At 41.6% G+C, this 27,434-nt stretch overlaps 1 protein-coding gene across 3 annotated transcripts in view; it reads left to right on the top strand.

Annotated features, from left to right (window-relative positions):
* The window catches only part of AP3D1 (adaptor related protein complex 3 subunit delta 1), a 147,682-nt gene that overhangs the window by 58,471 nt on the left and 61,777 nt on the right, over positions 1 to 27,434 (top strand). For all 3 annotated transcript variants that reach the window (XM_089690751.1, XM_089690750.1, XM_089690749.1), the window contains exons 16-22: positions 2,907 to 3,052; positions 4,805 to 4,946; positions 15,928 to 15,999; positions 19,457 to 19,532; positions 22,034 to 22,233; positions 22,669 to 22,742; positions 24,068 to 24,233. In XM_089690751.1, the coding sequence (XP_089546877.1) occupies positions 2,907 to 3,052; positions 4,805 to 4,946; positions 15,928 to 15,999; positions 19,457 to 19,532; positions 22,034 to 22,233; positions 22,669 to 22,742; positions 24,068 to 24,233 (876 nt within the window). The remainder of the gene's footprint in view (positions 1 to 2,906; positions 3,053 to 4,804; positions 4,947 to 15,927; positions 16,000 to 19,456; positions 19,533 to 22,033; positions 22,234 to 22,668; positions 22,743 to 24,067; positions 24,234 to 27,434) is intronic.

The raw sequence follows: 27,434 nt of genomic DNA, 5'->3' as shown, positions 1-27,434 counted from the left end.
TTAGTAAATATAAACTGCTAAATACCTTTCCTCATCAGCAACTAGAGCAGTCTTGTGTCTTCTATCAGTGTTCAGCAGAGCACTGGGTAAAGCTTGTAGGAGGAGTTTTCTTTGTGATCTAGGAGGATGCAAAACCCCTGACCTCTGTCTGGACAGTGCAGATTGGCCCTGTGCTGATCACATGCACTCTCCAAAGAAGAAAAAAAAAACCTCTCTAGCAATACACACTAAACTGAGCATGTGCATGTGGCTACAGGTTCAGTCTGTCTTATCAGGAGATAAGATGTGGATATTTGAACAAGAGGAGGGGCAGAGAAAACAGGATCAAACGGCCTTTTTACACAATGTAGAGGATTAAATTCTTAGGTTCTACAGGGAGTATAACAAGCATGCTTTACTGCATATACAGACTGATTTTACTGTTGTGGGTTTAGTAACACTTTAAGGATGCATATATCTGCATATCTGCTTTTGATCCTTGGTGGATTGACCAGATCTCCTGTCATAAGGTGTGATCTTCTATCCTCCTTTATAGTCACAGGCTTTAACAGAATTGCTGTTAAAGCCAGGGTCTTTAGAGAAAGGTGTGTGTATCCGATTTGATTCTCTCTACCTTTCTGGGGGCTAGGCAAGTAACTTTGGGGAAGATTTACCATTGAATTTGGAAGTTGTATTTTGCCAGTTGTGATGCACAAGAACTTCATTCTGGTGTTTCCCCAATCGGGAGGTAACCAGAATCTGACTGGGTACATTCAGAGGGCAGATTTTAGCCTTGGCAGTTTCCTTCCAAATTTCCATTGCTTTGCATTTCTTGGTGTGTACCTTTTGTACAAGGAGGTCACTTGATGGTATATTTAAAGCACACACACTCAAGGACAATCTCCAAGGAGGGTTCATCAGGGTTTAGTTACTTAAATAGGCATATTGACTTCATCTATAGGAGGAATGTCAATAGGTTCAAGACATAGGTGTCCTAGAGATTCCTAGTGATCTGTATCTGGTGTATCACTGGTAACACTTGAGTGCAGAATGTTTAAATTACAGGGCAATTCCAGAATATGTGTAACAGGTTTCTGTGAGGAGCTTTGCATCTCGGGCACCTGTGATTTGCGTCTGGGTATATGCGCGCCAGGACACAAGGGGGTTTATTTACTAAAGCTGGAGAGTCCATAATCAGACTTCTTTCTGCATAGAAACCAATCAGCTTCCAGGTTTCATTGCCAAAGCTTCATTGAACAAGCTGAGGTTAGAAGCTGATTGGTTTCTATGCAGAAGGGAGTCTGGTTTTAGACTCTCCAGCTTTAGTAAATAAACCCCAAGGTGTCCGGTGAAAACTTGTCATGACTTAGTTAAGTTCTTGGAAATTATTGATGATGGACTCTTTTTATGCCAGAATAGGATTGTATGTTCCTTTGTTTTTTCTGTGAATTACTTTTTCTTTATTCCATCATTAACCATGATATTGTGTCGTCTTCCTTCTGTCTCAAGCCTCAGATGCCAGGGGACTTCATACCTTGGATGTGGTTTGTAGTTGGTTAAGAATTACCTAAAGTTGACTGCTGCAATTTGTCAGTATGATTCCCTTTGTGCTTCCTGAATGCCCAAGGAAGGCTCATGCAGCTTTCAAATCCTCCATTTCTTGTTGGATCCGCAGCTTATTTCTCAAGCTTACAGTTTAAAAGGCAAAGTTCTGCATCTCTCAGTGATGGCTCTTTTTACCAGAAATGTTGATGCTTCCTAGGCTATTCAACATCATGCTTCATTAGTTCAATTTGTAAGGTTGTTACCTGGTCATTGGTCCATATTTTTAATTAAGTTTTAGCAGGTGAACGTTTGGGCCTCTGTGGATGTGACATGTGGTAGGCAAGTTTTGCGGCTGCTGTGTGAGGCTCTAACCTGTTCTTGTTTTTTTGGGGGCTTGTTGCCCTCTCTTCATATTTAGTGCTTTGGGACATCCCTATCATAATAGATAGGAAGTTAAACTCTGTACTCGGATGTTCATGAAAGAAAATGGGATTTTTGGTTTTCCTGTAAAATACTTTTCTTGGAGAGCACAGGACCAAGGGATCCCACTTCTCTTCCTTTGCTGTTTCATGGCTTGCTTCAAAACTGAGGCTGTGACCAGCTTGGTTTTCCCTGGGCAGGAACTCCAGTGCGGGTTCTGGAAACTATTGAAAAGCTGTAGGCATTGGGTTTGAAAAAGTCAGTCTTCTAAACCCAGATGGAAGCGTTGAGAAGCTAGGTATGGTTCCATGCAGAGACTGCACAGACATGACCATCACCTAGCAAAAAAAAAAAAAAAGAAGCCTTGCCTGAGGGGAGGGGTTATGTTTGGGAGGGGCCTTTATTTGTCATTGTTTATTCACATGAAGATAGCAGCTGAAGCTGTGTGTTTTAATGATCAAATATAGCTGCTCCAATGTTCATGTACTTTTACAAAGTATACATGGAAACAAAGCTTCAAACACATTAACACACATTTAAATGATTCTATACATGTTCATGGTCCTCTCCCCATAATGTATTGTCTGGGCCTAAAGACCAGTCACTAGGACTGACCATTTTTGGATGGCAAAGCTGGTGACTTAAGCACTCCCTCTAATCGGACAGCAGCTAACACGTGTTTAGCGGTGACTGTGTAAGAGGTGGGGGAAAACAAGTGCTTGGAGAGTTGAGTATAGGATGGTTGGGAGGTGGATTTTACACTGACCCCTCCTTACCACAGCATGAGAGTATGCTGTCCACGAGCCCAGGGGACCATCAACTAAATAGTTTGGCTTTAAATCCCATTAGTTGTTGCTACTTCTTTCACACAAGCTATAAGTAAAAGTAGAGATTTTCACTATTACATGTCTTAAATGCAAGCCATTTATTTATAATTACTATTTTGGTTTGTGTTTTTGCAGGCTTCTTGTATTCTTCAGCTCATGAAATATATCCTGAAGTTACAGACAAAGGAGGTTCCAGTAGCTGAGGAGGTGATGGCTTTGTTTGCTGGAGAACTGAATCCTGTTGCTCCAAAAGCTCAGAAGAAAGTACCTATCCCTGAAGGGTATGTGACACACACGCACACACACTAGCACACGCACACGCACACACACGCACACACACACTAGCACACACACTAGCGCACACACACACTATAGCACACCCTTTACCCACACACACTTATTCTATAGCACACTCTTTACCCAGTGTTCAGTTATAATATAAATCCACATTTATACGTATGGGATTATTATTATACAGGAGTTATATAGCGCCAACAGTTTGCGCAGCACTTTCCTTATAAGAGTTTACAATCTAATAGGGATTAAAAAAAAACAAAAAACCTTTGTTAGCTTGGTTTTGCAGTGCTGTGACCACTGCAACATCCATATAGAACCAGCACATACTATGACACTACTTAAATTTTATAGTAAAGCTTAACTTTTTTTTTTTTTTATTTTTTTATTAACCACTTGCCTACTGGGCACTTTTACGCACCTTTCTACCCTGGCCAATTTTCTGCTTTCAGCGCTGTCGCACTTCGAATGACAGTTGCACGGTCATGCAACACTGTACACACATGAAATTTTTATAATTTTTTTCACAAATAGAGCTTTCTTTTCGTGCTAATTAATCACTACTGGGTTTTATTTTTAGCAATATAAACAATAAAAGAGCTGGGAAAAAAAGGTTTTCTTTTGTTTCTATTGTAAAATTTTGCAAACGATTAATTTTTCTCCTTCACTGATGTTCGTTAATGAGGCTAGACTGATAGGCGGCACTGGTGGGCATTGATGAGGAGGCACTGATGATGCTGCACTGATAGGCGGTACTGATGATGCTGCACTGATGGGCACTAATAGGTAGTGCTGACTGAAGGCACTGATAGGCAACCATTATGGGCACAGATTGGCAGCACTGCTGGGAACTAATGGGCAGCACTGTTGGGCACTTTTGGGGATGCACTGATAATCGGGGCACTGATTATCAGTGCAGATGTCTGCTTTGTCAGTTGCCTGTTATCAGCAGTACTTTCCTCACGCTGTGACTGCTGATAACCACCAAATGTATTTACTTAATGGTCAGCTGTGATTGGACACAGCTGATCACGTGGCAAAAGGCTGCTGTGATTGGCCTTTTTCTATGTCATATGATCAGCTGTGTCCAAAGGACACTATGATCACAGACAGTGCCGCTGGGGGCACGTTCTGGGAGGACATAAGACGCCCTCCCAGAACTGGACTACCGTGCTGTAGCCGTCATTCAGCTATAACGCGGTAGCTAGGTGGTTAAAATAATAAACGTTATACTTAACTGCGCTGTGTAATGGTTTTGCCAGAGCAGACCCAATACTTTTTTTTTTTTTTCTTCTTCTTCTTCTTGGGTCCCCCTCCAGTGCTCCTGTCTCTTCTTTGGCGAATGCCCCATAGAAAGGCGCTTTCTATAGGGGTACTCGTGGACTCGCTCCTGAGCCGCCTTACCTGGGTTTATTGACACAGACAATGCAGCTCAACCCTGTTCCCTCGTCACAGAATTTGATTGATTGATAGTAGGAGCCATTGGCACCAGCTGCTATCATCTGTTCAGTGAGGAGTGAGGCAGCCGCTGCTCTTGTGCATATCATTGGATCGAGATTGGGCTCAGGTAAGTATAAGCGGGGGTGCGGGGGATTCTGTAGCACGGTACTTTTTTTTACCTTAATGCATAGAATGGCGATCACCTCCTTGCACCTAACTCCTTGTATGCCAACAGATTTTAACAGTCTTATTTTTCCTAGGAGTTCTGTAACATTTCCATTTTTCTTTACTGTTTGCAGCTTAGATTTGGATGCTTGGATCAATGAGCCACCATCAGATAGTGAATCAGAAGATGAAAAGCCCAAAGCAATATTTCAGGATGAAAAACAGACACACGGGAAGTCTTCTCGACCAGAAATAGATGAAGAAGAGTTAGCAAGGGTAAGGAAATGTACATCATACACGTTGTTGTTATGAGACTAATACCAGACACAATGGCTCAATTACACAGCTAATTTTCAGTGACATAAATTTAATTTTACAAGCTCATTTAACAAAACCGTGCAAGAAACAAAGCATAGTACGCTTATCCATTACCACAGCTGCTACTTTTTTGTCATTTAATGTTTTGTCAATAAGGATCTCTTCACAAAGGCGCTTGACTACATGCCCCATGCAGGTCTGTGTTTTCCTGCCATGGGGATGCGCAGGTGTTGCATACATCCCTGTTGTGGTAGTTCATTGAAGTCTGTTTAGACGCGCGACTGCATGAACAGAGCTACTATGTCCCGATTCTACATGCAAGTACCTCCGGTCATAACGCATCACAGATGGGGGTACAGGGCCACTGTGATTGGTCCTGTACTATGTGATTGATGTGACCAGTCCCAGCAATGACATTAACAGTAGTAAACAAAAGTTGTTCATGCAGCTGTTGTGTACTACTGTGATGCCTGTTATTGCTCACAACAATCACATGGTACAGGACCAATCACAGTGGCCCTATACCATGCGATGGCTGTGACCAGTTACAGAGATCACAGTAGTAACAATGGCTGCATGAATGCAGCTGAGCAGTGACAGGAAAGTGATTGATTATACTGTCACTAGAGCAACATTGTGTGTAAGAATAAAAAATTGTTAATTCACACTTATTCCCAGCCAGTGAACATGGCATTCCTGGGGACAGTCATGTTCCAATAGGCTAGACCTGTTTTCTTATAGGGTCAGCAACCTGTAGATCGTGATCTACAAGTAGATTGTGGCCAGTTGACTAGTAGATCACCATCTGGGCTTGCTGACCCACCATTCGGGAGCATCAAGCAGAGTGCAATGCAGAGGGACTACTTGTAAAGCTGGAGCTGTTGTAGGGAGCAGGAGCTGCATAAGCCAATGCCTCCTCTGTAGTGCTGGCTTCTCTCCCATGTGGAGTGATACCAACTGCTCTCCTCCTCTTATCCCAGCTTGCGGTAGAGTTCTGCCAGCAGCAGGAAAGAAGAGATCTTCAGGTCAGTGTGAAGCAATACACTGGGCATAATAGTATAAGGCTGCTTTCATACTGATGTTCTGAGGTTTACCCACACCGCGAGTGCAGTTCAGTATAACTGCAGCTTTCCTGAGGGTTTTCTGCGCTTAGCCATAGACTTCTATTATATCCTGCACTCTTCTTAAAAGCGATCTGAGTGTGTTTGACAGGGTGTGAGGAGACGATATGTTGCCTCTTCACCAGCTAATTTAAACCCATGATTACAGTGAAATGCACTCGATTGCGACACAGTAGTACAGCAATTAGAGGTTTAAATCTGGTGTGAGGAGGCGGCATTGTGCCCGCTTATCTTCTCCCATGTTGTTTAGGTAGATCTCCACCTCTTTAAGGGTGACTGCCACTGGCTTGTAGGAACATTAAGGAGTTCAGGCTAAAGCCATAACTTTACCCCTCTATATAATGACTAGGTTACAGAGTACAGTGTTTCCACTTTCTGTTTTCCAATATTTTTCTGCTTGCCTGGATGAGCTAGTTTAAACGTTGGCACCCAATCTGTGTTTTGGACTTCAGGAGGAAGTCTTGTAGTACTTTGAGTATATTTTTGCATATGGGTTATAGGAATAGAGCCTTATATATAGGGCACTACATTAAGCTCCCTGACCACTTGTATAGACACGACCATTACATTTTGACACAATTGGTTGATTTGTTTGATACACAAGATACAATGTCTGGTACAAAATCAGCCCAAACAGTGAAAAATTAAGTCTTCAAAAGACTCGCCATGCCTCTTAGAAAATACATGTTTGCTTTCAAAATGGGGTCATTTTGTGGGTATTTCCATAGTTTAGGTGCTCCAGGGCCTCCAAAATGTGATGAGTAGTCAGGAAATTAAATTTGTAATTAAGGCCCCTAGAACCTCTGAAAGTACTCCTTGAATCATAGGCCCCTCTATGTGGCTAGGCTGTGAAAAAGTTTTACACGTGGTATTGCCATACTCTGGAAGAGTAGCAGAATGTGTTTTGAGGTGTAATTAAATATGCCTATGATGTGTGATAGAAATAGCTTATTAATTGACAACTTTGTGTTAAAAAAAAGTGTGTGTGTGTGTATATGTATGTATGTGTGTGTATGTATATATATATAAATAATAATTACATTTTCTTTTCACATTTTCCAAAAACTTGTGGCAAAAATTACATTTTTAAAAGACTCACTATGCCTTTGAATATGGACGTTTTGTGGGTGTTTCCTCTGTTCTGACACTTCAGGGACTCAAGAAATTAAATATGTAATTGTACATGTAATATATTCTCATTGAAAACCCAAAGGTGCTCTTTGGTTGTCGGGCCCCTCTATGCATCTAGGCCAGAGGTTGTCCACTTAAGAGCAAAAGGGGGCCTCAAATGCAGCCTTTGACTTCACCAAAGGGGCTGCACGTAATGTTTAATTGATGTAATGCTTGAGAGGACTGTCAGAAACTGCAGAACTAATAGAGGAAATGAAGGTCAGAGAGTCAGAGTAACGTTTTTGGCTTAGGATATGCTACAGAAGACAATACAAAACTGGGAACCTTTTACATGAGGCTAGTAGAGTTCAATGCTATTACCCTAATCAATATTCCCACTAGGCTGCTGAGGTCCCAGGGCCACGCAGGGATTTCTAGGCTTTGAAAAAGCCTCACACATTTGGTATCCCCACACTCAGGATGTGTAGCAAAATGTGTGTTGAGGTGTAATTGTAAGTATGCCTATGCTGTGCATGAGAAATAACTAGACATCCTTTTTTTTTTTTTTTTAATTTAATTTCAATTTAAAAAAAATTGTGACAAATTTACAACTTAAAGCTCACCATGGCTCTTACTAAATACCTTGGACTGCCTACTTTCCAAAAAGGGGTCATTTGGGGTATATTTGTACTGACCCAGCATTTTAAGGCCTGAAGAAATGATATAGGCAGTCAGTACATCAGGACTGTTCAAATTTCAAATATATATACATACATACATACATACATACATACATACATACCATAGTTTGTAGACTCTATAACTTTCACAAATAATATACACTGCATTGGGTTATTTTTTCCAAAGAAATGTACCAGAATACATTTTGGCCTATATTATCTAAAAAGATTATTTATTTGCAAAATTTTGTAACTAATCCTAGGACAAACTTTTTTTTTCTTTTTCAAAATTTTCGGTCTTGTTTCCTTTTATGTAACAAAAAAAAAAAACTGGTGATTAAATACCACCACAAAAAAGCTCTATCTGTCTCAGCGGATAGAAAATTAATTTGGGTACATTGTTGCATGACTGCGTAACTGTCATTCAAAGTGTGACAGCACCGAAAACATAAAAATGGCTTAGGCAGGAAGGGGTGAAACAGTCCAATCTTGAAGTTGGTAAAGGGAGGACTGTTCAACAACGATGGTCAAGGCTCTGTTAAGTTGAGAGAAGGAAGTCGACCATGGGAGTTGTAGAGCATTTCTTGAGAAATTCTATGCAAAGGGATAGCCTTCTAGGAACCAAATGGGCAAGAATTTGTTTTACTGGATATTCCCAGTTTTGTTGATGAGGAACCACTTGGTGGAGTGGAGCATTTATGTCTGAGAACTGAGCCCAGGCACCATTAAACCCCAGTTAATCAGTGGGAACCATAAGATGAACCTACTGAGATATAAACTTGCCTAACAGAAGAGAACATCTTCACTGTAAGACAGGAAGTTGAACAAGTCCCAAAGATGAAAAAAAAAAATGGTGGGGGGCAGGGTCAAAATTGCTACTAGCACATGTGTATCCACCTAGGATCTCTGAGGAACACAAGACCTTGCACTTTTGTTCAAAATGGATACTGAATAGATGGGTTGCCTGCAGTCACAGGATGACTGCACTTTCGTTCAGGTCCAGATATGTTACTAACAATCAATCAAAGAAGCCACCCAGACTCCCCTTATTCACTATCCATTAAATGCAGTATGCTGTGCTCCGGAAAAAGAGTCTGCCTGGAGTGCTTGTGATACATTTTTTTCATGGTCCCAACTATCCAAGGGCACAAGGATACAACGGGAAAGTAAGATCCCATGTTTTAAAGAAGTCTTCCATGGCTATGATGGCATTGAAGCATACTAAACCTGCAAATGGTAGGTCCTTCATAAGTGAATGCTGACATATGGCTTTAAACACATGCTTGTCAGTCTCACATGGTTGCACTGGTTATCAAGGAACCTAAGCTGTAAGCTGTGGTGGCTTCACCAATACTGTGAAAAAAAGTCTGCATATGCACCAACACCTCCACAGTGCTGTGTCATTAACCACTGTAATACTGGATACTTTCACCCCCTTCCTGCCCAGAGCAAATTTCAGATTTCAGTGCTGTCACTTTGACAAATCGTCTTGTACCCAAATACATTTTTTTTTAGATAGAGCTTTCTTTTGCTGGTATTTAAAGTGGAACTACACTGCATCTGAGCACTATTTAATTTATCTTAAATATTCAAAGCAGATTCACCCATCCATCCATGTCTCCATGCTTTATTTTGTTGAGAAATCATTTTGAAAAACTTTTCTGGTCATAGCCATCTTGAGAAAGGGAAGATGATTCATGTAGCATTTACTTCCTGGAATCCATCTGCTCTTAGTTCAGACATGCATGCAGGAGGCTGTGCTTAGCTGAGAAAACCCCTCCTCCCTTCTTGAAGACTCTTGTAATGTATGACATCATTTGCCTAGGCAACTGAAAAAATGTTTAAAATATTTTAAAAGAAGTAAATATATACTTTGGCAGCATGAGGATTAAAAATAGTTAATGTTGATTTGAGAGAGTGAAGTTCTGCTTTAATCACCATTTTTTAATTTTTTGCTACATAAAAGGAAAAAAAGCCAAAAATGTAAAAAAAAAAAAAGTTTTTTTGTAGGTTTTGTTATAAAATGTTGCAAATAAATAATCTTTGTTTAAATAATGTAGGCCAAAATGTATTCTGGTACATTGCTTTATTTAAAATAATCCGCAAGAGTGTATATTATTTAGCCTGCGTGAAAGTTAGTCTACCGACGATGGTATAAAAAAACTTGAAAATTGAACACCCCAGATGTACTGACTGCCTATCTCATTTCTTAAGGCCCTAAAATGCCAGAATATCCCTCCCCCCCAAATGTCCCCTTCTTTTTACATACTGTCACAAGAACAGTACAGCGTCACCATTTCACTGGGGTGTTGATGATCAAGGGATACTAACTGTTTGCAGTATGGTAAAAATGAAAAATAATTTTTTTAAAAATTTTTTTTTTTACATGCTGTGACAGAGTAGTTCAGCGTTGCCATAGTGACATTGTACTACTCTGGAGAGGTGATTAGAATTTTTTTGCACTATGATTTCTTATAACAGTGATAATCAGTTATAAACAATCCTTTTTATGAATGGCATCTATTCGTGTGCCATTATGTACAGTTGTGAAAGCCATGAACGGGTACAGCTATCACAGGGTACAGGTGAGCTGTGATTGGCCCTGTCTGTACCATGTGATCACTGAGATCAAAATAGTACACAATGAATGGCTATGAATGAATGCCAAAAATTGTGTACATTTGACATGTGATTGCTGTAATTGGTCACAGTGATTACCTGGTACCAGAGCTGGCTCGATACTTCAAGCTGTCATCTGGGTGACATATCGAGCTGCAGCTCAGCCTCTAGAGTGCACAGGAGGCATGCACCTGAAGGACATCGTGTGACATCCATCCAGGATTAGAAAGTTCCTGCTTGGCCATCATTTGACTATAGACTGTGCGGGAGAAAGTTAAAATAGGATGGAGGAAGCAGGAAATTTAAAATGGCAGTTTGGGCATAAACTGTATCCAGCCATTGGAGCAAAAGAAGTACAGCCCTTGAATTACAATTAAGAGTAGGGATCCCCCTAGTGGCTACTTAAAACTACATAAAACAGTAGTAACTCCTTTCCACTGCCGCCTTCCAGCCCTTTAAGAGATTCTAAATATCGGGAGTCGGAGGGGGACATTCTGATCATGTGACCGCTGTGATTGGCAGTCACAGCGGTCACATGATTGGAAAGCTCCTGATCACAAGTATGCATTGGGTGCTTTCCAGTACCCTCTGGTGCATGCGCGCTCCCAGCACAGAAACATTTACATTTGGGATGCATATATGTGGAATCACAGCGTTAAAGCTCATCCGCCGAGAGGCCGTGTATATATGGGAAGAGGTTAAATGAAACCCTTTACAAAGTGGCTCATCAGCTACATTCTTTTCCGTACCTCACCTTGGGAACAAAATAGAGAAATAAAACATATCAATAAATTGACTTTTGTAAGTGCCCCTGCTTTTGCAATATGGTTTGTCCCTACTGCAACTGCCCTTTTTACAGAACAACTTCATCTGTTAAAGGAAACACTGATCTACTCACAGGTAATAAAATGTTACAAGGTGATTCAGAAAAACAAAAAAACCTGTTAATGCTAGTGACAGAATGAATCATGTACAGTGGGGCAGAAAAGTATTTAGTCAGCCACCAATTGTGCAAGTTCTCCCACTTAAAAAGATGAGAGAGGCCTGTAATTGGCATCATAGGTAGACCTCAACTATGAGAGACAAAATGAGAGAAAAAAATCCAGACAATCACATTGGCTGATTTGGAAAGCATGTATTTGCAAATTATGGTGGAAAATAAGTATTTGGTCAATATCAAAAGTTCATCTCAATACTTTGTTATATATCCTTTGTTGGCAATGACAGAGGTCAAACGTTTCCTGTAAGTCTTCACAAGGTTGGCACATACTGTTGCTGGTATGTCGGCCCATTCCTCCATGCAGATAATCTCTAGAGCAGTGATGTTTTGGGGCTGTCACTGGGCAACACGGACTTTCAACTCCCTCCAAAGGTTTTCTATGGGGTTGAGATCTGGAGACTGGCTAGGCCACTCCAGGACCTTGAAATGCTTCTTACGAAGCCACTCCTTTGTTGCCGGGGGTATGTTTGGGATCATTGTCATGTTGGAAGACCCAGCCACATTTCATCATCAATGCTCTTGCTGATGGAAAGAGGTTTGCACTCAAAATCTCACGATATATGGCCCCATTCATTCTGTCCTGTACATGGATCAGTCGTCCTGGTCCCTTTGCGGAGAAACAGCCCCAAAGCATGATGTTGCCACCCCCATGCTTCACAGTAGGTATGGTGTTCTTTGGATGCAAATCGGCATTCTCTCTCCTCCAAACACGACGAGTTGTGTTTCTACCAAACTGTTCTATTTTAGTTTCATCTGACCATATGACATTCTCCCAATCCTCTTCTGGATCATCCAAATGCTCTCTAGCAAACTTCAGACGGGCCCGGACATGTACTGGCTTAAGCAGGGGGTCACCACTGGCACTGCAGGATCTGAGTCCCAGGCGGCGTAGTGTTTTACTGATGGTAGCCTTTGTTACGTTGGTCCCAGCTCTCTGCAGGTCATTCACTAGGTCCCCCCGTGTGGTCCTGGGATTTTTGCTCACCGTTCTTGTGATCATTTTGACACACGGGGTGAGATCTTGCGTGGAGCCCCAGAGATTATCCGTGATCTTGTATGTCTTCCATTTTCTAATTATTGCTCCCACAGTTGATTTGTTCACACCAAGCTGCTTGCCTATTGCAGATTCAGTCTTCCCAGCCTGGTGCAGGTCTACAATTTTGTTTCTGGTGTCCTTCGACAGCTCTTTGGTCTTCACCATAGTGGAGTTTGGAGTGTGACTGTTTGAGGTTGTGGACAGGTGTCTTTTATACTGATAACAAGTTCAAACAGGTACCATTGATACAGGTAATGAGCGCAGGACAGAGGAGCCTCTTAAAGAAGAAGGTACAGGTCTGTGAGAGCCAGAAATCTTGCTTGTTTGTAGGTGACCAAATACTTATTTTCCACCATAATTTGCAAATAAATTCTTTCCAAATCAGCCAATGTGATTGTCTGGATTTTTTTTCTCATTTTCTCTCTCAGTTGAGGACTACCTATGATGCCAATTACAGGCCTCTATCATCTTTTTAAGTGGGAGAACTTGCACAATTGGTGGCTGACTAAATACTTTTTTGCCCCACTGTATATCATTTTTAAAATTACTCACAGATACTTTAATATACATTAAATGCATTACTGTATTCTGTGTACAAACCAACAAGTCTTTAGTATCCAGTGAAATGTGAGATGTTACAATAATTTGTCAGAGTTTTTTTATATTTAACATACAGTTGCAAGAAAAAGTATGTGAACCCCTTGGGATTACGTGGAGTTTTGCATGAATTGGGCATAAAATATGCTCTGAACGTTATCTAAGTCACAACAGTAGAAGAACACAGTCTGCTGAACAGAATACTACACAAACATTAGATGTTGCCATGGTTTAATTGCACATAACATGTAAACATTCACAGTGCAGGGAGGAAAAAGTATGTGAGGCCGTAGCTTAATGACTTCTCCCAGAGCTAATTGGAGCCAGGAGTGAGCCAACCTTGACTCCAATCAGTGTGATGATATTGGATGTGTTGCTAACAGCTGTCCTGCCCTTAAAAAACACACACCTGTTTTGGGTTTACTGGTTTCAAGAAGCACTGTCTGATATGAACCATGCCTCGCAGAAAAGAGCTCTCAGAAGATGTCAGGGCAGGAGCTGAGGAACGGACAGGCAGGCCTAACAATGTAACGCACTGGCTGACGACAACCACCACCCACAGACCAAAGTCCCTCAGGGCGCGGAGTCTAAGTCCCAGGCTGCCCTTCACCAGGGCCCCTGATGGTGGGGATGGACTTGACGCAGCCAGGAACCAGGTCGCGGCCCCCGAGACACCTCAGCTGCGGTAATGGCCGCCGCCAATGGCGTGTAGCTGGTGGAAGAGACAAAAGAGTAGTCAGACAAGCCGGGGTCAACAACAACAGGACAGAACAGTACAGGACAGCAGACGAGAATCACAGGTCACGAGCCGGGTTCAGCAACAGAGGGTCAGATCAAAGGAGAATACAAAGAATAGTCAAGACAAGCCGAATCAGATACCAGGAGAGTCACGAGAGTCAGAACAGAGTAACAGCAACACAAAGACACAAGACACAAGTGCAAAGAGCATGTGCGGGCCACAGGCTTATATGTCATCAGCCACACCCCTCTGGAGGATGGACCACAGAAACCTGAAGGCATAAAAGGGCTCCCATCATGCACAGCAGAATCCAAGATGGACACCAGCACATGAAGTAACATAACCACAGGGAAAAGGTAGGACCTTGACAGAAGACCTACGATGAAGAATTGTTGACTTGCATGAAGCTGGAAAGGGTTACAAAAGTATCTCCAAAAGCCTTGATGTTCATGTGTCCACGGTAAGACAGACTGTCTACAAATGGAGAAAGTTTAGCATTGTTGCTACTTTCCCTAGGTGTGGTCGTCCTGTAAAAATGACTGCAAGAGCACAGCGCAGAATGCTGCATGAGGTAAAGAAGAGTCCCAGAGTGTCAGCTAAAGACCTACAGAAATCTCTGGCACATGCTAACATTTTCGTTGACACATCTACAATAAGGAAAACATTAAACAAGAATGGAGTACATGGGAGGACACCACGGAGGAAGCCATTGCTGTCCAAAAAGAATATTGCAACACGTTTGAAGTTTGCAAAAGAGCACCTGGATGTTCCACAGCACTACTGGCAAAATATACTGTGGACAGATGAAACCAAGATTGAGTTGTTTGGGAAGAACACACAACACTATGTGTGGAGAAAAAAAGGCACAGCACACCAACATCAAAACCTCATCCCCACTGTAAAACATGGCGGAGGGAGCATCATGTTTTGGGGCTGCTTTGCTGCCTCAGGGTCTGGACGGATTATTGTCATTGATGGGAAAATGAATTCCAGAGTTTATCAAGACATTTTGCAGGAAAACGTACGACCATCTGTCCACCGACTGAAGCTCCGCAGAGGATGGGTGATGCAACAGGACAATGACCCAAAGCATACAAGTAATTCAACAAAACAATGGCTGCAACAGCACAGAATACGCCTTCTGGAGTAGCCCAGTCAGAGTCCTGACCTCAACCCGATTGAAATGCTGTGGCATGACCTTAAGAGAGCGATTCACACCAGACATCCCAAGAATATTGCTACACTGAAACAGTTTTGTGAAGAGGAGTGGTCCAAACTTACTCCAGATCGTTGTGCAGGTCTGATCTGCAACTACAGGAAATGTTTGGTTGAGGTTATTGCTGCCAAAGGAGGGTCAACCAGTTATTAAGTCCAAAGGTTCACATACTTTTTCCTCCCTGCACTGTGAATGTTTACATGTTATGTGCAATTAAACCATGGCAACATCTAATGTTTGTGTAGTATTATGTTCAGCAGACTGTGTTCTTCTATTGTTGTGACTTCGATGACGTTCAGAGCACATTTTATGCCCAATTCATGCAAAACTCCACGTAATTCCAAGGGGTTCACATACTTTTTCTTGCAACTGTATATGAATAGTAGGTTTTAAAAATTGATCAGAGACCAACCACCAAGTATTCTCAAATTGTAATTGCATGAAACAAATGCATAATATGTATCCTTTTGTTAATCCAGAGAATTTTGTTTGAGAATATTTCTTGATTGATCTCAAAAGGTTTTCCAATGTATGGCTAGCCTCTAGGTTCCAGTGAAGAGCTTGGTATCTGATCACAGAGCTCTTGTGGTTATAATACTAATGGCTGCCAAGCACAGCCATGTTGTTTGGGGGAAAAAAACAGCACCACTTTGACAAAAGCAAAATAACTCATTATGTTGTCTCTTTTGACTACTGCCCATTTCCTAGGCCTCCAGAAAGTTGTTTTTTTTGTTTTTTGTTTTTTTTTTGTAGCTAATTTTCTCAGAAAAATTTTATAAGATGAAGATAACTTTTTTCCCATATGGGGTTTTGATTTTCAGAGGCGTGCTGCACGGAAAGAGGAACAAGCAAACAACCCTTTCTACATTAAAAGTTCACCTTCCCCACAGAAGGTATGTAGCTTTTTCAATCTGTATTTTAAATGCACATAATAGCACTTTCCTAATATGGTTGAAATGGTACAGGAAGTTCCCCACTGCTGTCTGCCCAGGCACATTTAGGTAAAAGGCTGTCAAACTAGAATTAAAGCGGAGTTTCAGAGAAAAAAAAAATAAGTCAGCAGCCACAAAAACTGTAGCTGCTGAGTTTTAAAATATAGACACTTACCTGTCCCTCAGTCCAGCGGTGTCCTCACCACCGCTGGTTTCTCTGGCCATCCTCTCTCCCTGGCGCCGGCACCTTTAGTGTGGGTACCCGGCTGTGACAGCTTGCGGCTTCACAGCCGGGTGCCCACTGCGCATGTGCAAGAAGTGCTGCACTTTGTGAATGGCCCCGTAGTCTTCTAGGACCTGTCTCGTGTCCAAGAAGACAACTGGGAGTGAGGGGGAAGGACAACTTCTGCTTCCAATTGTCTAGGCGATTGCAGCGGAAGTGGGAGCAGGTACCTGTCTAATTACTAAAGGCTTACCTATAGGTACTGTAAATATCTCCTAAACGCGCACCGTTTAGGTGATGTTTACTGTAGAAGTACCAGTGACGTTACTACGCATATGCACTGCACTCCCAATGGACTGTGTGTCGTCCATTGAGAGAGCCATACCACGCCTGATACTCCCTTCGTGCATGCGCGGGAATGATGACATCGTGACTCAGCCAATCAGAGGGCCGCAACTTGTGAACCAGGATGGAAGAACGGGTAAAGGTTTTGCCTTTGGGAGCCGTGACAGCGCTCCTCAGGAGGGCTTCGTTTTCAAGTAAGTCTTTCATAATGTGCTAGTATGCAATGCATACTAGCACATTATGCTCTTAACTTGCAGGGAGAAGATTTTTTGAATTTTCTACATATTAAAGCATATTAAATGTATACAGCATTAACGCCTGTTTTTGATGCGTTTTAGGGTGAGTTAAAAAACACACTTCAGACGCCCTCCAAGGAATTTTTTTTCCACCTCATGGATATTCCACCTTCCACCTCACTGATAATTGATTAATACTTGTCAAACGCACCGTAAACACTACATTTTTGCTACACAGCAACATGATTTGGTGCAAATGTGACATGTTTTTCAAATATGAACAGCTTTGTCCACTGTTCATCCTATCCATTGCAGACTACTTTAGTAGATGTTTGAGGAGTGTTAAAATTGCGCATCAAACACCTATTTCTATTTCTAATGCCAGTATGAACAGGGCCTTACTCTCCTTTCTAGCATTTACATTGAATGGGCTTTGATATCCTTACTTTAGAAAAATGAAAAATTGCCCTGAAAAATTGCACACATAACTGTCCCAGATCTTCAGTTAATGCATGTGAAGACTGCTACATGTCACACAGCTTCCTCTTTTAAAACTCTACTTTTGGACCCTGCTTATTGTGTGTATGTATGCTCCTAACTCTTAACTCCTAAGTGAGGAGTCTGTACTCCACTGGAATAAATGCAATCTCTCCATGCTATGCTGGTATCTTTGGGAAGAAAGGATCTGTTTTTATGGCAGGAAAATACAGGTACAAAAAAAAAAAAAGATCCGGATTTGAACCCATTAACGTGCTGGAGATCAACATGTGGCACAGGAGTCAAGAGGCAGTTTCCATTTAAAGGTAGTTTGTTTTGGCAGGTTCCCTTTTTTAGTTCCTAGGCGTTTCCAAACAATTTCCACGTGTGTAGGCCCAAATAGATTAGGATAAAATACTAAGATGGTATTTACTGCTTGAAGACTGCTGCACGGAAAAAAAGCATCCTGGCTCTAGGGGGTTATAACCAGCTCATATTTTACAGCTGGTGATTGGTTGCTCAGTAAAGGTGGTCTAGGTTGTTCTACAGCCGCCCATACATTTCTTTTTACTGCCTCCCGGCTCTTTAAGGGTTTCAGAAGCCGGGAGGCGAGGTGGTGTTTTAGGGTCATGTGACTGCCGTTATATACTGCTACAGAACGGCACAGATTCGCAAAATCCTATATATCCACGTGATTGTGAATTTACCGCCTTACCTGCGCCACCATATGCGGCCACGCGATTACTCACCAGCGCCCGGTGATTGCCGAGCATCTCTGACGGGAAGCAGAACTGTATGTAAAGAATACAGTTCTCCTCCCTGTCAGCTCGTGCACACTGCTTTGGATTGATGTGCATAGCACAGCAATGCAAAGCAGTGTGATTACTGTGTAAAGCACACACGCAGACACAAGTAAAACAGCTCACGGTTAACCCTTTGATCGCCCCTCATGTTAACCCCCTTCTGCACAGCACCATTACTAGTGCGATTTTTTTTTTTTTTTTTTTTTTTTTTTTTGCAGTGATCACTGTATTGGTGTTACTAGGGATGTCAGTGACACCAAGTCAGTTCCCCCCAGTGTCAGAATGGCCGCCGCAGTCCCGCTATAAGTCACTGTTCGCTGCCATTACTAGTAAAAAAAAAAAATGCAGTATCTAAACTGCCATTTGTAAACGCTGTAACTTTCATGTACACCAATTTACACGTATTGGGATTTTTTTTTTTTTTCTAGCAAAGACATGTAGCAGAATACATTTTGGCCTAAATTTTTATAACGAAATTCGATTTAAAAAATTTTTTTACTGGACATGTTTAATAGCAAAAAGTCAAAAATATTGTATTTTTTCTTAAAATTGTTGGTCTTTTTATTTTTTTTAATTTTTTTTTATAGCGCAAAAAATAAAAACCGCCCGCGCAGGCAATCAAATACCCCCCAAAGAAAGCCCAATTCGTGGGGAAAAAGGACATTAATTTAATTTGGGTGCATCGTTGCATGACCGCGTAACGCAGCGCCATAACACGTTAAAGTAACGCAGCGCCATAACACAAAAAATGGGCTGGTAAGGAAGGGGGGTAAATCCTCAGGAGGGCAAGTAGTTAAAAACACCCCTGTCCCCCTTGAGCATACACACAAAAACAAACAAGTGTGTGCGACCCAAACATGATGTGAACAGAGATTACTATCCATATACGAGATGTCTCTGCAAATGTTTGATTGAGGGCAACTATTCTAGAGCCATCTTTCAGGACTAGCTCTACAATGATGACCCTAAAGTTTTAGGTACCATAGTTTACCACCGTGGCATGCAAAGTTTTGAATCTTGATATGTTTGGTATCTATTTACTCAACACAACAGCATCTTTTATATTTTCTCAAAAATTGGTATTGTTTGTGTGAGCTAAAAATTATTTTAGCGTATTTTTTTTCTAGGACCTCTTCTTTCAGGAAATAAATATTGTTGGGTGGGTTCTAAGTAATCTGCTAGAAAGAAATGCTGATTTTAAAGCGTGTGTGTAAAATGTTAAAATTGCCCTGTATACTGTATGATTGGCATCATCTTCCTTGAGTTTTTTTTTAACTTGCTTTGTAATCTATTTAACATTGCATCAATATTTTTTACATTCTTCCTTTTTACAGCTGTATCAGGACTACCCTGGTGTTGATCACATTCCTGTGGTGCAGATTGACCTGTCTGTTCCCCTTAAAGTTCCAGGTATCTTACTGAGCAACATGTTTATCAAATAAAACATCTGTAATGTGATGCACCATGCTTGCATTATTAATTTGTTATAAAACAAACACTATGGGTGTCCCTTATTAACATCCCTGGCGGTATTCCCGAGTGTAGCTCGGGATAAAGTTTCAGTACCAAAAGCGGTAACCCTGAGCTACACTTGGGATTACCCTATAGCATTGCTCCGGGATTCCCTGTTTCACTTACCTTGTCCTGCGCTCCCATGATGTGTCCCCTGCAGTGTCCCTGGCCATCTCCTCCGGCCGATGCCGGCATCAGTCTTCTGAGTTCCGATCCCTGCGAGCGTCGTGACGTACGGGGGCCGAAACCAGCGGGAAATTTGAAAATTTTAAAAACTGACATTCACAAAATACACTAAAATAACATAGTAAAACATTACTGTATCAAACCATTTCACATACATTTTGTCCCTAGTGCTTTGTCCTGTGCCCTGCCTGCATTTTTACTGTTATTTCTGCTAGAAACTTAGAAAAGTCCATGGCGTCCAAAAAGCGTTCCTTTAGGTCAAAAGCGGCTTTAGACCAGCTAAAATACAGCGAAAGTAAATCAGAACCACTTGCAGAATTGAGAGATGATGATTTGTGGGGAAATTTGTCATAAGACACCGAAAACGATTCTGCGACTAAGCTCAGTGATGGGCGAACTTGGTGCTATATTTCAAATTTCAGTGGTTTTGGTTTGATTATGTTATTGAATTCAATTTATTATTATTATATTTTTTATAATTATTTATTATTTTATAATTTATGATTTCGTGTTTCAAGTTTTATTATACCCGGGATGTTTACTAGACTCTTGTTCGGACAGATTTCAGTGAGTTATTCCTAAAAATTACAGGCCTACAATAAAAGCACGACATATTTCCATGCTTTCAGCACAGAAATATGGGCATAATCAGACCGCTAGGGAGGTTAAGCAAATTAGGGATACCATTAGCTGCAAATCAGGCTGTCTCTTACTTAGTAATGCCTCTGTGACAGTTTTTCTGTGTGTTTGCTATTCCTGCACCCAGAATTTTGGGTATCCAACTGCAAATACACCTGCAACAGATTTACACAGGTCTGAGACAGATTTATTACTGAAAAATTCTTCTACAGATTAACCTCTTCGCGCCGGCTGAACGCAAATGTGCGGCCTCCCGGCGTCTGGGCCTAGACGCCGAGCTGCCGCACATTTGTGTTCTATTAAAAAAAACACGTGCTGAGAGCACGCGCTCCCAGCACACGTCTGGTACTCACGGAAAGGTCCCGATCTCCTATTTTGATCGGGACCTTTCCCGATCATGTGTCTGCTGTGACTGCGTGTTATGGTGGTCACATGACCCTAAACCCCGCCCTGCCTCCCGCCTTCTGAAACCCTTAAAGGGCCGGGAGGCGCCAGTGCCAAGGGGTTAATTCTTAAGAAGACACAGATTTTCTGTCTAAACAGGCACACAATTAAAAAGTGATCAGGGTCAGGCTTCGTTCTGTTGCAGTGCTACAGGGAACAGCAGCTGAGGGAGGAACTTATTACTCAAGCTGTAACACTGTAGCAAGTCTTTTGCGTAATCTGTTTTACTGTTCTTCGTCAGCATTGTCATGTTGTGCTAGAGAAACTGATAAATGTTCCCCTATAAGTATGCAACTACCATATTTATTAGTGGATGTAAACTCTTCCTCTGGCATTCTCTATACCACTGCATGTAGTAGGGTAAGATAATTCAGATAAAGTTTTTTTTACATATTGCATCTGCCTAACAAAGCTTAAAGGGGGATATTTATTCAATCTTTTACACAGCAAGGCAATCCCATTAGGAGCAGTGGGACATATTAGGGTGGATTAACTAAACACAAATAGACTGTGCATGCTGCAAGTTCAGTTGCTCCAGAGCTTAGTAAATGAAGGGAAGCACTACTGACTTCCATCATCCGATCATGCTGTTTTTTTTAATTTTTCCTTGCATATAGTTGTGTATTCTTTACAAAGTGAAGATTCCTTTCATTTACTAATCTATGGAACAACTGCACTTGCAAAACGCGCAGTCTGTTTGCCTTTTGCAAGTCCACCCTTTTGTGTGACAAACTTCTTACAGGGTTACAGTTTAAGTCAGAACGTCTTTCTTAAGCTAATCTGAAGTAGAACTGTGACACAATGAAACCTGACCTTGACCTTTGTGTAAAGTGAAAATCTTTCTCCTCTGCACTAATAAATCTGTTGCAGACCTGTGCAAATCTGTCTCAGCTGGTTGCCCAGGATTACAGGTGCAGGAATCACAAAAGCACAGTTAACCTGTTGCATAGACTTTGGTGAATGAGAGGCAGCCTGATTTTTATATATTGTAATATTAGCATGTTGTTTATTTGTGCCTGCATGCCTATTCATAATCTCCATTGTCTTTAATATTGTCTTTAATATCAACTATGAACAAATTAAAAATATTGATTTACAGTGAGATTAGCATAATATATGCATTTTCTCAGGGCTTCCCATGTCAGACCAGTATGTAAAGCTTGAGGAGGAACGACGGAGCAAACAACGTCAGGAAAAAGACAAAAAACGGAAGAAAGTAAAAGATAAGAAAGGTAGCAAGTCGCGAAGACAAAAGTCTATTCACACAGAAAGTGATGAGGACATTGCTCCAGCACACCATGTTGACATAATCACTGAGGAGATGCCAGAGGTTACGTTTCATTTTTTTTTTTTATATCATCTGAAAAATGTGTTCTTTAATATCCATTTTATATTTGCACTCAGATTGCCCTCTGATGTCCAAAGCTAGATTTATAGCCTGCACTTTCTTTTTTTTCTTCTTCTTTCTTTTTGTGCTCTTGAAATTTTGGAGAGATTTGTAGCTGCTGTGATAGGTAAACTCTGGGTACACATTGGGTAATTTGGCGTTATCTCTTACGTTGGGCATTTTTGGCTGATTGCCACAGCAGAAAAATGCACGGAAGAGAGATAGGAGAGTGAACCACCGCAGCAAAACATGAGCAATGTGTTCACAGCCTGACACTCAGTATACTGCTCCACAAAATTATGAAACATAAACAATAGAATTAGTTGATTCACAAAAATAAAAAAGCACTCTTAAAGTATTTTTCACTATGTATTTTAGAATGCCCTCCCTAGTGATGACGATGACAAGGATCCAAATGACCCCTACAGAGCTCTGGACATAGATCTGGACAAGTATGTGCACTTCTTCCACTAACAATTGTGTACAGTTTTATATGTTAAAAGGAAAGATAGGACAGTATAAATAATACATCAGGGGTGTGGAAATTTTTTAAAAAACTACTTGTCCAAGGACTAAGTTAGGGTTCCAATCTACTTGTCCCTCATGACAATCTACTTGTCCTGATGATAAAAAATTTTTTTGCCAGGATGGAAAATATGAAGAGTTGATGTTTTTTTTATTAGGCATTTAGTGGCGCTTTTAGGAAAGTCTGGGGCTTTTATAAATACGAAAGGGGCTTTATGGCAACTTAAACTCGTAGAAAATGTCTTCAAACCCCCAATCATTTCTTGTTCGTTTTTTTTTTTTTTTTTTTTTTTTAAATGCAGAGGCCCTAGAGAAAAAATTGGTGGGTTTTGCAGTTTTTTGTTTATGTAACACGGTATTTGCACATTTTTTTAATTTTGATGCAAAAAACACAATGCTAAACCCAATTTTTGGTAAAATATAAAAGATGATGTTACACTGAGTAAATAGATACCAAACATGTCACACTTTAAAATTGAGCATGCCCCTGCAACGGCAACAAACACATGAATTTTACTATCCAAAACCACACTTTAAAAGCGTTCACAGGTTACCACCTTAGATTTACAAAGGAGGTCTGGTGCTAGAATTGCTGCCTATGATTGCTGTTTGCTTGTGTGCAGGATTGACGCATGCATTTGCCTTTGCGTGTGTGGATGGGGATGCTTTTAAAAAACGTTTTTATATATTTATTATTCCTTTCACAAGGAATGTAAGCATCCCTTGTGACAGCAATAGGCAGTGACAGGTGCTCTTCATCGAGATATATGGGGTCTTTAAGACCCCAGATCCCTCCTTTGCCCTTAAAAGCATTTAAACACTCAAGATAGGTGTGATCAAATGCTTTCCACTTTTAAAAATAGTCCGTTTAAATCCAGGGACACTGGAGGTGATGTATGCTCATCGGTTCCTGTTTCCTATATCATAGAGGCAAACAGAGTGGTTCTGGTCTTTGTCCGCCTTTATGATCAGTTGGCAGAAGCACCAGATGGTCAATTGAGTGTCCTGGTGCGACGGGACAGCCCGCAGAAGGGGGGATGTTCCCTCCGCTACTTGTAAAAGCAATCCAGTGGCTAGTTTGCTGCTCGGATTTCTTTTACAAGAGAGCCAACCGTTGGCTCTAATTCCTGCTGCTGCAGCAGGGATAAATATAAAGAAAAACCTCTTGCCCGGCATCCAGAACTGCTTGTCCCGAGCATCGAGCTATAGGAATTGCACATCCCTGTACATTGATTACTTTTTTTTCTTTCAGACCTTTGGCAGACACAGAAAAACTTCCAGTCCAAAGACACAGAAACACAGAAAATCTAAAATCTCCTGAAAATGAAACCTCTGTTTTAGAGTCAAAGGTCAAAAAGCCCAGTAAAAAGGATAAAAAACAGTCAGAGTCTGAGAGAGTGAAGAAAAAAGAAAAGAAGGTGAGTTTAATCTTTTCAAGACCTTAAAGTAGAACTGTAGGAAAAGTTTTTTTCTCATTTTGGAGAGAGTAAGGGAAGGTTATAACCCCTGCCAAATTTTTTTTTTCTCTCGCTATCTGTGTTCCATTGTGGAGATTTTCCTGCACTTTCTGTCCCATAATCAAACAGAAAGTGAGAGGAAGTACTTCCACATCAAGGGACTTTCTTGGGGAGTCAACAGAACTAAAACCTCCATTGGAAGATTTGCCTTCTATTACTTTTCTGGGGACAATCCAAAATTTGGGATTTTCTTTTGCTTTCACTTTCAGTGATAATGGTAAACAGGACAAATAGAAAGGGTAAATCTCTAAAAAAAGGAGCACGAGCAGCAATAAAAACTGACAGGGGTTCAATCGCTCTCCACTCTGTCCAAAACTAACAAAGAAGTTTTGCCTTTAGTCATACTTTAAGCATATTCCATACATCTTGGCTTTGAAAGGGTTAAAACAGGCTCATGGCCACTGCAGCATCCATGAACTTTTTATGTTTATCATCAGGCTGAGGGATATTAATCCTGAATTCCAGGTATGGATATTTTTTGTATAGGTAAAGCTTGGACCAATGTAAATATCTACATTTAATACCAAACCGATTCCATATTTTTTTTTTTTTTTTTACAAAACAGGGGTGCTCTATTGCAGTATTAAAGCAGTAGATGAAAGAACCGAAAACAATTTGACATGGTACAATGCAAGCATAGAAGACAAAAAACTAAATCCAAACATACATAGTCCAGCAAGACATAGCAGCATTGGTAAAGAGATTGGTCCTGAGGCCCAGAAGACATTCCAGTGCAACATGACAGCAACATGAAAGGGGGTTGGGAGAGGGGAACAGAGAAAAAGAAAGGGGGTGGAGGTAGGAAAGACAAGGGGGAAGAGCAGGGGTGAAAAAAGTCAGTGCAAAGGAAATCAGCAATTTGGTATCATGTGGTCGCTGGGCATCATCGTGGACCCCTCAACAGGGCCAGCTCTGGGGAGACGGGAAGGAACAATTGAAGGTGAAGGTTTATAAGCTCAAAAATATCAGACCAAAAGGCAAACATCTTAAGGCAGTCCCAGAACATATGAAAATATGTGCCTTGGTGGATGCGGCAGCAGGTACACACAGTATCGTGATCCGTATACATTTTGTCACGTTACAACTAAAAACGTAAATGTATTTTATTGGGATTTTATGCGATAAACCAACACAAAGTGGCACATAATTGTCAAGTGGAAGAAAAATGATAAATGGTTTTAAAATTTTTTTACAAATAAATATCTGAAAAGTGTGGCGTGCATTTTTATTCAGCCCTCCTGAGTCAATACTTTGTAGAATCACCTTTCGCTGCAATTACAGCTGCAAGTCTTTTTAGGGATGTGTTTACCAGCTTTGCACATCTAGAGAGGGAACTTTTTGCCCATTTTTCTTTGCAAGATAGCTCAAGCTCTGTCAGATTGGATGGAGAGCGTCTGTGAGCAGCAATTTTTAAGACTTGCCACATATACTTAATTGGATTTAGGTCTGCACTTTGCCTGGGCCATTCTAACACATGGATATGCTTTGATCTAAACCATTCCATTGTAACTCTAGCTGTACATTTAGGGTCTTTGTCCTGCTGGAAGGTGAACCTCCACCCTAGTCTCAAGTCTTTTGCAGACTCTAAAATGTTTTCTTCTAAGATTGCCCTGTATTTGGCTCCATCCATCTTCCCATCAACTCTGACCAGCTTCCCTGTCCCTGCTGAAGAAAAACATCCTACCAATATGATGCTGCCACCATGTGCAGTGTTGGTTTTCCACCATACATAGCGTTTTGCTTTTAGGCCAAAAAGTAAAATTTTGGTCTCATCTGACCAGAGCACCTTCTTGCACATGTTTGCTGTGTCCCCCACATGACTTCTTGCAAACTGAAAACGGCACTTCTTATGGCTTTTTTTCAACAATGGCTTCTTTCTTGCCACTCTTCCATAAAGGCCAAATTTGTGGATTGCACATCTAATAGTTGTCCTGTGGACAGATTCTTCCACCTAAGTTGTGGATCTCTGCATTTCCTCCAGAATTACCATGGGCCTCTAGGCTGCTTCTTTGAATAATGCTCTCCTTGCCCGGCCTGTCAGTTTAGGTGGACGGCCATGTCTTGGTAGATTTGTACTTGTGTCATACTCTCCTTTTTCAGATGACGGATTGAACAGTTCTCCATGAGATGTTCAAAGCTTGGAATTTTTTTTTATAACCTACCCCTGCTTTAAAATTTTCCACAACTTTATCTCTGACCTGTCTGGTGTGTTCTTTGGCCTTCATGATGCTGTTTGTTCACTAATGCTCTCTAACAAACCTCTGAGGGCTTAACAGAACAGCTGTATTTATACTGAGATTAAATTAAATACAGGTGACTGAGGTGGGGGGAGGAGCCTGAACATGGCGGCTGAGGGGAGCGTGTGGCACTAGATCTCGGCTAGGCTCCTCTTCCCGACCTCCCCAGCGACCCTCTGGAGTAGGGTAAAAAGTTGTTGACTCACCGGAGTGTGGAGGGCCGTGGAGGAGGGACCGGAGAGCCGGGGATGAGAGCAGGACAGAGGCTGTGGAGACGGGCTGGTCCCCCCGGCGCCTCATGAGAGAGAGATCCGGGCGGCTGGGAGACGAGGTGACGCGGCGAGAACACGTGACCAGCCACGGAGGATCACTGGGAGGAAAAAAAAGCTGGCTGGCGTCCCGATGTAAGAGGGAGCCGCCGGCTTACTTCTAGCTATACCCCTCGGCCGGCGGATTGATCCTGGGTCTGGGAGACCTAAGAGAACCAGGAGACCCAGCCTGCTTCCCTAGGATGGATCCCAAAAAATGTAGAGTGTTGGAGACCCAGAGGAATCCCCCTAGGACTGAGCTGCTGAGAAAGCCCTCCACCCGAAGCTTGGAGCCGCCGTCCAGAAAAGAGAAGGGTGAGTGAGAGCGGCTGGGGGCTTGTTGTGCAGTGGAATCCTGAGTGACATAGGGGAGCAAGGGGTGAAGGAGAGGAGGGGGGGATGCCCAGGGTTAAGAAGAGGAGAAGAGAAGAGACCCAGGAGACTCAGGAGAGCAAAACGCAAGAAAAAATAACAAGCTTTGTCTGGTTCACAAATTATAAATGATCGGTATAATCCTATTGTGAGAATATAGAAGAAAATAAGACCTATAGAGGATA

Source organism: Staurois parvus, unplaced genomic scaffold (assembly GCF_062004578.1).
Source record: "Staurois parvus isolate SC_StPar_1 unplaced genomic scaffold, SC_StPar_1.0 ptg000541l, whole genome shotgun sequence".
NCBI lineage: Eukaryota > Metazoa > Chordata > Amphibia > Anura > Ranidae > Staurois > Staurois parvus.
This window is presented reverse-complemented; position numbering and strand designations above follow the sequence as displayed.